The sequence below is a fragment of the Crocodylus porosus genome, unplaced genomic scaffold, assembly GCF_001723895.1.
Source record: "Crocodylus porosus isolate Cpor-Errol unplaced genomic scaffold, CroPor_comp1, whole genome shotgun sequence".
Lineage (NCBI taxonomy): Eukaryota > Metazoa > Chordata > Crocodylia > Crocodylidae > Crocodylus > Crocodylus porosus.
Window position 1 is genome coordinate 95,510,367 of NW_017728931.1, and position 12,650 is coordinate 95,523,016.

Below are 12,650 nucleotides of genomic sequence, written 5' to 3' on the forward strand. Positions count from 1 at the left end.
TAGGGCAGTGCATGGGGCCTGGGACCCAGATGGGAATGCATGGCCATGGGACCCAGCCAGGGAATGGGATGGAGCTATGGGCAGCTTGTCCAGGAGGTGGTGGGAGGGCGGGCTGACTCCCCACTACTGCCTGCACTCCCTGGGTGGGGAACATGGGGGAGCACATACCTCCCCAGATTTGTGTGTGGGGTGGGGAACAGAGGTGGGCTGCCCACTGCAGGCTTGTCACTCCCCACCCTACAGCCCTCCCTTGGGGGCCTCTGCAGGCCAGCAAGCGAGACCTGATGCTGGAAGGTGGAGTGGGGCAGGGAGGCTCAGTGCAGCCCCTGCTGGGAGCCCTGCGCCAGCCATGCCATGGCAAGGCACCCCTCTGCCCGCCTGGTGGCAGTGTGGGGTAACTCTGCACTACTACCACTCCCCCCACTACTGCCAGGTGGGCGGGACGGTGCCTTATCATAGTGGCATGGTTGGCTTGTAGCTACCTGCAGCGACAGAAGAAAGCCTCTCAAGCCTCTGATGCCAGGTCCTGCCTGCTGGCCTGTGGAGGCCCCAGGGGGAAGCACAGCAGGGCGGGGAATCTGCATCCTCCCTCACCCCCAGTGGGCTCCACTCCAACTTTGCCACCCATGGGGGGGGAAACAAGTGGGCATGTGTCCCGCTTTTCCATTTTCAAAAGGTGGTTACCCTAACCTTGAATTATACCTGGAAAGCTACTGGGAGCCAGTGCAAACTCAGAAGCACTGGAGTTATGTGCTCCTGGTAACTCACCCCCATCAAAAAGGAGTACAACATTCAGCACAAGCTGCAGTCTCCAAATGGTATTTACGGGCAGCCTCACAAAAGGCACTGCAGTAGTCTAGCCTTGAGTCTACAAAGACATGGATGATGGGCCATTTCTGAATATCAAAGAAAAGGTCACAGCCTTCTCTAGATGGAGTTGGTGAAAAGACTCTGAATACTACTTGCAGACCCAGGTGCAGTACAGGATCCAGAAGCACCCCAAGGCTGTGAACCTGACAAGGGGAGGCTGAACTCTAACAATAATAGGTACCCCAACCTTCCTAGGTCATGTGGATGCCCACCCACCTCTTCCTTGTCTAGCTTCAATTGGTTTCTCCTCAATTGGTCTAATCCTCAATTGTAGCCAGGCACTGAGAAAGAACAGAAACTGCAGGGCCCAGGTCAGATGAGATAAGAGAGAGAGCTGAGTGTCATTAGCATACCGAACACACTTCACTGCAAATCTCCACATGACTTTGCCCAGTGCCTAACTACATTATGAATCAAATTCCTGAATAACAACCCACTAGGTGATATTTTATGGCTTATGATAGACAGGAAGGGAGACAAGATAGTTTAATAGTACTTTTCTGACCCTAATGTCTCATGAAAAGAACAACACAGTGGATAATACACAACTTAGTGAAAATCCAAATTCTCTCTTTATGTTTTACAGCTAATTTGTATAAGAAAACAATTTTTGCCATATTTCCTTTTCATTCATGATAAACACATGAAGTTTCCAAACCCCTCGCAATTCAAACTCAGGGTGGCAATGCATTTGATTTGACTAAGCCCACTGAACTCTTATATAATTGTTAAAAAGAAAGAATGCAAAACCTAAAGTTCCTCTATTTAATTCAGAGTTAGGCTTCTGAATTAATACAGGCTAAATTGAGACTTCTAGCACAGTGTGGGCTGGGCTGTAGGCAGCATCAACCCAGCAGAAGCACCAGAAGGCATTGTGACTCAAAGACACCCAACTGAGCCACAAATCCTCCCTTCATTTTTCCTTGCTGCTTGCTGAGGTTGGAAGGAGTAATCAATGTATTGTTTGTCTACACAAGCAATATATTACTATTTCCCCAATGTGGCACCACTTCATGAAAATTCACCCTTCTGTCCAGCAAGGAGCAGAGGTGGTGAGTAGGAGAAATAGAGAGAAAACCTCACTATTCCTTGTTCACCTGCTTAGGGAGACAATGAGCCAGTAAGAACCCCCATCTACTCTACTCAGTTAATCTAAGATCTGGGAGACCTGCAGAGAGGTCAAAGGAGATTTCTTATAGCCTGTGAGCTCAATATGACTATAAAAAAGAATGGTAAGTCACAATCTAGCCCTAAATATATTTTTCTAGGTCACATGTAATAAATTACCTGTGAAGTTTTGTGCTTTCAGATGAAGGTCATAAAGCTTATGAATATACCGAATATACATCTCTTCTTTATTCAATTCAGTCTTATAAAAATTCTGCAATAGAATTATATAGATGATCAAACAATGTTTCTGGTAAAGACAATAAAATAAATAGCTGGAAAGTGTGTACACAATGTAACATCTGATGTAACATTAGAGAAATTTATGCAAGTTTTTTAAAAGTTTCATATTTACAAAGGCAAGCTGTCAAGATGCATTACATTTAGCATTAAAAAGTACATAGACTCTTATAAATAGGATTCTTAAATTTTGTGTAGAACAGGGATGAATATTTTTTAAATCTTGGAGGTACAAAAGCAGAATCTATCTGAACTAAAGTCCTATATGAAGTCCTTTTATATAGTTGATTTATATAATTTAATAATATAATTATTATATCATTTAGCCATTCAAAAATACATATATACTTCACCAAGGCCATTTAATATCTTGTTGAAAACTCTATACTGATTTTAAAACTAAAAGTACTTTGGCTTTAGTATGCATGTTTTAACAAAATATCTATTGTAAGGAGGTTTCCTCTTCAGTATGTGACAGCTAAATGCCAGAAGGACTTTGGTGACATTAGAAAGAACTATTCATATGTTGTAAACAACATGACCCTGAATGAAAAATGTGATTTCTTCAACCTTGAGATATGTTCATAAAACTGATAACTAATGCACAACTACTGAATACTATGGCTGAAATGAGGGAAAAAAACCAAAGATCTATTTTCAACTTCTGTCCAAAGGCATGGAATCAAGTTTTCAGAATTGCTTAGATATCTCTAGATGTGTGACACTTTTGACTGACAGTGTGGTAAATGGGTAACATGTGCACTTTTTCACTCTTGTTCATGATACTCAACATTTGATTCTGTTGGGTTAGTACAGGCACTAAACCAGGCACTGCAAGGTAGAAGAGGAGTGTTCTACAGTAACCCATAAATATTGTCATCTTGGATATGGGGTTTCAGGGCAAGCAAATATATATCACTATGCAACACTTAATGCTGGCACCAAGCTACTTGGATCAAGAAAGATTATAGCATCATACATTATCAATGCTACAGGATGATCCATGCTAACGAGTATAATCTGTTCATAGAAACATAGATAATTAGGGTTGAAAGGGACCTCAGGAGGTCATCTAGTCCTACCTCCTGCTCAAAACAGGACCATCGCCAACCAGATCATCCCAGCCAAAGCTTTGTCTAGCCGAGTCTTAAAAATCTCCAAGGATGGAGATTCCACCACTTCTCTGGACAACCTGTTCCAGTGTTTTACTACCCTCCTAGTGAGAAAGTTCTTCTTAATAGCTAACCTAAACTTCCCTTGCTGCAACTTAAGACCATTGCCTTCTTGTCCTGTCATCTGCCACTGCTGCAAGCAGTCTAATTCCATCCTCTTTGGAACTGCCCTGGTTTACACTGGTTCCATGTTATATAAACTGTGTATCACTTGTGGGGCTGTCAGCATTGACTGTGTCCCCCTCTCTTGGATAATTGGATATTTTTATTCCATGTCACAGTTTTCCCAGTTCCAGATTACAGGTACTAAAGTGTGAAAGGTGTAAAGGAGCATTATAGAAGCAGTTTGGGGGTAAACAATTGTAAAAAGTCACAGCAAAAATGTGAGATATTACAAAAATAAATGGATATTTTTAATGGACAACAAAAAGAATGCATAACAATCCAAGAACTCCAACTAGTGGTAGAGCAGGTTTCTAGAGCTCATGATGGAAAGGAGTATTAAATCTGTATCTGCAAGTGCATCTAAATCTACCATATGCAAACCCACATTAGACTCATTAAAAACATTATGTACACTGCAAAAGCGCAGGCACTCATACACGTAAATCACAGTGAAATGTGGCACTGAATTGGAATACCAGACATATTGATTCTAACTGCGGAGGGTGGAAGGCTCTGCTATTTTAACATGACTATTTGTATAAGTCCTCAGTTCTTTGATAAAGTTCATTTCTGACCAAAGGACAGAGCATTTCATGATACAGAGAGCAGGTTTCTTCATTAAAAACAATATATCCATATTTAATAATAAATATGTATTGGGGATTTTCATCTAATGATTCCAAGCCATAATGTGTGGTATATTCAGAAGTGCTGGCTACAGAGAGCCTGAAGCCTTCCAAAAAGGTGAAATATTTAGAAATCAGACATCATCAATGCACATTTTTTTTCTGGATAAAAGTATAAGTTGGAAAAATTCAACAACCTTTTGTCAAAGTGACAACTATCAACATGAACATATGCTGTTTGGGTGGTGTCTCCGCAAATGACATGACAGCATATGGCGCATATAAGAGCAGAAAGTCTTCCTGTTCTTTGTCTCTGAGAAATGGTTTCAAAATGTATAGGATCAGTAACAAACAACACAGTTTTGAGCCATATTAATGACATGGTTGGGGATGCCTGGTTTAAAACAGAAAAAAAATCTAAAAAGTAGCTGCTTAGCTATTCAACCTGATGAGCTAAACCGGGGTGGCCAACCCATGGCTCCGGAGCCACATGCGGCTCTTCAGAAGTTAATATGCATCTCCTTGAATCTTTGCACAAGCAGATGGTGACCAGCTTCCACAGTTGTTACGTCATGTCACATGACACAACTACTCACAGCGAGCACATTACTCAGTTTGGACTCGGAGGTTTGGACTCTGGAGCCACAGGGTGGCCACCCCTAAAAACCATGCAACTGTCTGGTGCTACACTTCATAATGTCTGAGAGAGAAAACATTACTGTGATGGGTCTGCTGGAGAAGGCTTGCTGCAAAAGCATGCACTTTAGGAGAATGGTATTTGAGAAGCTTTAGGAAGCACTCAAAATATATCCATGTTCAGTGCAAGTAGTATATTCTAGTCTACACTAAGAACATCAATTCCGTAGGGTGCAAGAGTAGCAGTCAGGTCACTTGAATCCAGAATCCTGCATTCTAATGCTTCAAGAATTAGAAATTTAATTTCCACTCTCTTGCTGCTAAGACAAGATCTTAAAACTCGTGTCAAATCCTTTGAGAAGATATTAAAAGAGTGAGCTTCATTAATAAGTGAGCTAATCACGTCACAGCATTCTACACTACTCTTGTGATGGCTGGAATTTCTTTCACCAGCAGCTCTTCTTTCAAGCTGAAGTGAGACTGGCTCACACAGCAAAAGCCGATTTAATTCTTCAGAATAAGAGCAGAAATACAAGCTTTAATAAATGATTAGCACTCTTCAGACATTCATTTTGGACTGCTGGTAAGTCTATCCTGTGGATCTCTAGGGCTTGTAAACAAGCTGGAATTATCTTGGAGGTTGAAATAGTGATATTCTGTGTAACAGGGTAGAACCATTCATCAAAAACTTAAAAACTGGTTGGCCTACACACACACACAAAAGGAAATTGTAGACATCCCGTTGCTTGAGACATCACAAAGGGTATGGAACAGTCATTTAAACAGGATCAGCATATAAGCTGATGCCTAGAGGAGACAAAAGTGGATTACCAACCTTCTTCATCAAGGTACTGCTGATGCTGCAAAACAAAATGACAGGCTTTTCCAGTGACAAGACTCACAAAAGACTTGCTCTAGCCAGGAACTCAGCACTCAGCTTCAGCTGCAAATCCATTTTCATGCCATTTCCACCCTCTTGTCTCCATAAGGCAGGTTTCTCTTAAAAACAAAGCATTCCAGCTTCCCATGGACTGAAAATACTTTCAGTTTGTGTAATGCCCCAGTTAAACCTTGGATATTTTTTCAGAACAAGAGAGATTTATCCGTGGTGCCAAATAATGGTTGTGTTGGTACTGACCTGAAGATTGCACTGCATTTGAAACTTGTCTAAGTCTATCCCAGCCATGCAATTTGTCCAATAAAAATATCACGAACAAAAATCCACACAGAATAATGATTGTTTTAAAGGTTTTATACTTAAATTAAAGTTGTCTCTAAAATTGCTTTAGTTGTTTATATGGTACAGCTATAGCTTTAAAATTTATCAGGAGATTAATGATCCTTGAGAAAAGAGCAATGAAATGTTTCTTAGCCTGGTAACAGTTTACCAAACTTTGGGAAATCCCATTCTAGAATATTGTTACAGTATTTCATGTGCTTTGTGTATGTGACAAAGGGAGTGAACCCTGTGATAAATTGTCCCATAAGTATAGACCAAGAATTTCTCTTCTTTGGATAGTACTGTGTCCCTATAGAAGAAATCCTTACAAGCTCATTCTGTTTGCACTCCCTGGATAAAAATAAAGTGTTTGGAAGCTCTCTCATGAAAGTTGGCACCTGCTGCATTATTTCATAGAGAAGCTTGAAACTATTCTAAAGGTCACAAAAATTCAGAACGCCTTTAAACAATCTTAGGCCAATATAACAACAGCCTTCACTAAAAAGGAATAAGCAAAAGAAAATAGCATTCATACTAAGAATTCATAATCTGAACATAACTGGAGTGCTGGTATCTCAACTCTAAAATGAGACAAAGGCCTCACAGGACCGGCACTGAAGGAGAAGAGAGGGAGACCAACCACTACTTAGCAGATAATCCTCATATAGAAAAGTAACCAGGCCCCATCGCTGGGGAAGGGAAATGCCAGAGGCAGAAATCTAGGTGAGTTTTGTTGTGTGTTGTTTTAACCACACAAGAGAAAAAGTTTCACTGGTATTTCATGTGAAACTCACCTGTTAATAAGTTTTATTAACTCCCCTATTGACTGATATTTGGGGGTTCCTCAGAGCCAAACTACGAATACTTAGGCAAAACCACAAGAAAAAAAATCAGCCTAGACAAAATTAGATCAAAACCTAAATCTGGTCCTAGGCAATGCAGCATATCACACTAGTTAGTATTCCTAGCATAGTACTAAAGTGTGCATTTTAAGGCAACATAAATGTTTTATATCATCAGTGTAATATGTGAATTCAGTGGCATTAATTAAACCTGCAGTTTGGAACAGAGAAACCTTACCCAAGTCTTTAAGTGTTTACCATAGAACATTTATTTCTTGAGGTAAAAAGAGATAAAGATCATTATACGAACCAACAAGCTAACAGTGCAGCCAATCTTTTTACCATCCACTTCCCCCATTTTCATGCAGTCCCTAAAACAAAAAAAAGTGAAGTCAGAGACATCTGAAGTATGGAATGAAGCAATGGTTTGCCTTTGAACAAGAAACACATCCTATAAAACAGAATTGAGGAGCTTAGGCTGGAAGCTGACCTCATGGGGGTGGAGTGGAGGGGGAGGCTGATCATGCTCTAGAGACATCTACAGATGTCCCTGGATGCCAAGCCCCTACATGGAGTGCATCTGCAAGCAGTGAAAAATCCCTGCTTACAGATGTGCTCCTTCTTGCTGGGGAGCGGGAGAATCCCCTGCAGGGGATTTCCCAAAAGGTATCTGCAACTGCGTCCCCAACCCCGTCGCTCTGTTCTTGTAGGAACGCTCAGCGAAATGCCCTGCAGAGCAATTCCCTCGGGCACAGCCTGAGGTGGATGCTTGCAAGCAGGGAACACCCACTTGCAAACACGCAATTTGGAGCCCCAACTTTCCCCCCTGGAGGGATGTGTCTGCAGGAGCACAGAAAGTGATGCAGGGGCTCATAAAGGTTGAGGGCGCTGATAGTGCCTGGGAATTCCCAGGGTGTGCAAGACTGGGCTCCTCAAGCCTGAGAAGCCCTTATTCAAGGGAGGCTAGAGAGCCTGGGCAGTCTCAGCTCTTCTACCATAAGCAAACAGATGTGGGCCATAATAAAAGCAGCCCAATTCATTATACCCTCTGTCACAGACACAAATTTGAGTATTTGTGGCATGACAGAAGGTATGGACTGTTTGTTTTCACTTCCTGCCACTGTAAATATTTTTATGGTGGCACAAAGGTGATGTCTACTCTTAGAGGCAATCGGCACTTGCAAAAGTAGACCCAGATGTGTTAGGGACCCTAAGTCTTCTTTTGCTAGGAGGCAGTGTGGGCCCATGAATATAGCACTAAACTGGTACTTAAAAGACCTAAGTCTTATTCCTGATTTTGTTATTGCTTTGCTGAATGATATTAGCCAAGTTTGTTCATCTTTTTGTGGCTTAGTTTCCTCAACTATAAATGAAAATGGCTTCCATTATAATGAGCTCTGAGATCTACACTATTGTAAAAGCTAAGTATCATTACCATTTGGAGAGGCTGATAACCTAACTCTAGGTTAAATGTTAAGATATGTGAGGCATCTAATTACAGAGAGAGAGAGAGAGTTAGCTGTGTTAATCTGAAGTCAGGAAGAAGGCTGGGTAGATGTGCACCTTACCAACTAACTAAATCAGAGACATAAACGCATATGCTTTTGTAAGCAGTTACTTTGACAGCTGACAGCATCTTATGAAGTAAACCCTCTGCTTACAAAAGCATATGCTATACACCTCTGATTTAGTCTATAAATTGCAGATCAGATCTACTCAGCCTTCTGCCTGACCTGAAACTAACAGTTAGCTACATCTCTACTCATGGACAACACTCCATTCAATCTAGTTACAGCACATACACAAAAAATAGCACCACTGTGGCAACTCTAGATTAAAATGAAGAATAGTTATACACACTTAATTCCTAAGAAAATGAACAAATAAGGTGAATTTTGAACATTGATGCACACATCAGTTAATCAACTTAATAGTGGAAGATCCTATTTCAAAACCTGCCGGTGAATACAGTGCCTTAAAACATACTGGACTGACAAGCGTGGAAGTCATAGTACTGATAATCTCTGAAGAGGTATGGGATGGATATGCCTGAGGAGCCAAGAACCCCGTCTCCCTGTTGACTACATACTTCAACTTTCATCTCAAACTGTAAAAGAGGACAGCAACTCTGAGAGTAGACATTGTGATGCATGTCATTTAGGCCCCTGGCAGACATTCATTTAAAGGTGCCATGGAATTTGGGATCAGATCCCAGTCACTTGCTATTGCTGGTGTAGGGAGAACCCAGGATCATGATCTCAGGATCCCTTTGCACTGGCAAGTAATGAGCTGGGGCCTGGTGCTCCCCTGGCTGGGAGTACTGGTTGGCCGCCTGACACTCCCAGCTGCAGGAGCGCATAAGGCTCCTTGGCTCCCGGCTTGGCCAAAGGCTCAGATGCACTCCCATGGCTGGGAGTCCTGATCAGCTTACCAGTGCTTGTAGCCACAGGAATACACTCGAGTCTTGAAGGGCTCTGGTGCACTCCTGAGGCTGGGAGCAGCCACACGTTCAATTCAGGGCAGAGCAAGAACCAGCCAAAAAGTTATTATGCTTGTTTTATGAAATAACTTAGCGGCTTATTCCCTGCTTTATTTTATTGCACCATTAATTGCTTGAATGAGTGGCTGGTTTGCTAAAGACAGGATTCCCTGGTTAATCAGGTCTTAAATGTAACTTCTGCCAGGGGCCTTAGATCAACTGTAGAGCCCCAGTGATTAAGGAACTAGATGCAGATTCAGGAGAATTGAGTCCAGGTCTTGGTTCAACAACAGACTTCACGTGTGACTTTGGGGAAGTCATTAACCCTTTCCATGCCTCTGTTTCCCATTTATAAAGAGGAGGATGAAACTACATCCCTTCTCCACCCCTCGGTGTTGTCTAATTAGCTCCTTACAATAAGTATGCCTGGGGCTAATCTTAGATGGCACTATTTAAATAGCTACAATTCGAAATGGGCTCTGAAAAGGCAGTAAGAGAATGATTTCTAATCACTACTAATCTTGGGGTACTTCCGTACCAGTAACCTCCTAGTGAAGTTTCCAAATTCCTGTTAGAAAACTGCTGGATTGTAACCTTGATGTTTGACTTCTGAGTGCTATAATAGTCTCAATATAAATAATGTGCTAACTGCTCACCTGTAGTCGAGTAACCTTTCCATTAGACGTGTTACAGTAGCAATTAATGAAACGCCACTTTCTCTCCATGTTTCCCGCTCAATTTTCTTCAGTAGGCTGGAAAAAATGAACCCAGAATATTTTCACCATTTATTTTTATCTGTCACCATGACAACCACTCTACTCTCAGCAGTATCTGAGAGGCCTTAGCAATATCTGCAACATTCAGGGATTTAATTTGACATTGTTCTCACAAGCAGCACAATTTGCAAACAAATTCTTACCTAGGATAGGGACCAAAGAGTGGAATTCTAATCCAGGAAGCAGTGACAAAGCAAATGGATTTTTAAGTTAGCCATGTCAAATCGAAAGGCACACAAATATTAGAGAGAAAATACACAAATATTTCAAAGCCTTAGATTATAATATATACTTCTTGTTTTTCTTTAATTCATTATATGCAAGCATTTAAGAAAACAGAAGGAAGGGGAAGACTTACCTAGAAGAGAACATTAAGAATTTTAAGATTCCTTTTCAATGGAACCCTGCTTTGCTAATGTAAGGATTGCTCCCGCCTACAATAATTCTGCACCCACACAACTTAACTATATTGTAATTGCAACAGGAAAAAGCTTTTTGTTTAGGGAGGGATTTTTTTGTAACGTGTTCCCTTCATTTAACAGCCTCCACTCAGTACATACTATCTACGCATTTACAGTTCCATGAATTTAACTGTTGAACCAAAGGATTCTAAAGATGTCAAACTCTGCTCTCCCTTATATGAAGGTAAATTAGGATAACACACTGAAACAAACTAATTTACACTGACTAATGTGGCATAATAGATGGAGCTGGCAGCAACATGATTGTTAAGATTGCCTTACATTATTTAATCACTTGGACTGAAATTTTCTGCATTTTCTTTCTTCCTAAGGATCTGCTTCTTGAAAGCTTCAGAAAGAAATATTCAGACATTTCAGAGAAGGAGTATGGGTAAAACGGAGAGCTTTCCCAATGATAACTCATTACCCAAACAGTTATTAATATAAGGAGTTCCATTATGTCCATGGTGAGGTGCAGGATTCTGCAATCTGGCAGGATGATGAGTCCAGAGGTCATAGAGGTGTTTTTCTGTGTCCATGAAAATCTACTTAGACCTGGCTGTGTTATAAGCCTCTGAAAACTGCCATTTACACATACTCAACAGGACTTTAGAGGCTTGTAGATAAAACATCAGAACTTCTGTCTATATCAGGGGAGCTCCCAGGTTCACTGACCTTCATCTGAACAGATCTCCAAAACTCCTAGGGCAATTTTACATGTGCTCCAGGACGCGGCATCAGGTGCTTTAATTAGCAAGCTGCACTAATTAAAAAGTGTCCGCACATCATGTGTATCATATCAGCATCCCCGCACTGAAAACATGGCAGCTTCGAACTAAAGTTCATTGAACGCGTTTTATTTCAAAGCACCCCACCTCCATTTTTTTCAGTTAAGGGATGCGCAGGGACGCTGATGCACGTGACGTGGCAGGCTGCTGAAGTATGTCAATTTCCATGCTCCAGCAGACTCGATTCATTTGAAATCCATGTCTGTAGGAGCCCCTACATGCTAACTGAGTATATAAACTATGTCCTGTTCAATTTCCTATGGGTATAATATAGCATGACTTTCGATATGAATATTTAGCCTGCACACATGCAAATTCACACACCATACACAATTATCTATCTATGTTATCTGTCTGCTTACGTGGACATATGTTAAAGATAGATAGATAGATAGATAAAGAATATTTATTTACATAGAAAAATATTGTTTTTTTTCCAGTTGGGCACTTGTATAGGTTGTGTTCTGTGCATACCTCCTTTTTTGCATGACATACCTTTCACAGATGTAACACAGAGCAAATATGTACATCAAGAGCCATTCAAATATATCCCCTGGCTTCCTCATAGCAATATCTAGGTAGACTTATAGAAAGAAATGCCTGGCATGTCAGCTCTGCCTTCTTTCTCTTCACAACATGGTGTCTGAAATTCTGTGCACACTTTATTTAATACCTCTTCTCCTTGATCCCATTCCCAGATCTGTTTGCTTACCAGCCACCCACATGCACACGCATTTTTTTCTTTGGCCTGAAGCCTGCTTGCCTTCATCGTTCAGTTCTTGTTAGACACTGGACTTGACATATGGCACAGGTGCAGAGCATTGTAAATATTGTGCAAAAGTGAAGGACAGGACAGGCAGTGCAAAGGAACCTGACTCTGCACTAATAAATGCACATCTGCAGGGTCTTTTTACTTAAACCTCCATATCTGGGTAACTCCAAAAAAGAAAAAAAAAAGCAGGACAGTCAGTATCTCAAGTGGCATCATGAACCTCATGTAACCATTTTGGTACCTCTTAAGAACAAAGGAGTGGATACAAAAGAGAGTTTTATCTGTCCAGTGCAGAAGATATACTTAGATATTGACCTTGCTATAGACTTTATCTGTAATCATACTCATGCTGGACCATAATCACCCTGCAGTGTTCCGGAGTTACTGATCAAAGAGTCTCGTAACTGCCCACCTGAACTGGAGATGAAGTGAATCCC

At 41.1% G+C, this 12,650-nt stretch overlaps 1 protein-coding gene and 1 long non-coding RNA gene across 3 annotated transcripts in view; one reads left to right on the forward strand and one right to left on the reverse strand.

Moving 5' to 3' along the window:
• LOC109315598 overlaps nt 1–7,218 on the forward strand; it is a 13,565-nt gene extending 6,347 nt beyond the window's left edge. The window contains exon 2 of the long non-coding RNA XR_002102549.1: nt 5,333–7,218. This is a non-coding gene — a long non-coding RNA (uncharacterized LOC109315598). The remainder of the gene's footprint in view (nt 1–5,332) is intronic.
• The window catches only part of DOCK4 (dedicator of cytokinesis 4), a 405,358-nt gene that overhangs the window by 41,494 nt on the left and 351,214 nt on the right, over nt 1–12,650 (reverse strand). Inside the window, exons 33-36 of one of the 2 annotated variants that reach the window (XM_019543390.1) lie at nt 10,336–10,362; nt 10,073–10,168; nt 7,248–7,308; nt 2,158–2,251 (exon numbers count right to left, since the gene is read on the reverse strand). In XM_019543390.1, coding sequence (XP_019398935.1) covers nt 2,158–2,251; nt 7,248–7,308; nt 10,073–10,168; nt 10,336–10,362 — 278 coding nt within the window. The remainder of the gene's footprint in view (nt 1–2,157; nt 2,252–7,247; nt 7,309–10,072; nt 10,169–10,335; nt 10,363–12,650) is intronic. The other variant, XM_019543391.1, reaches the window with a different exon arrangement.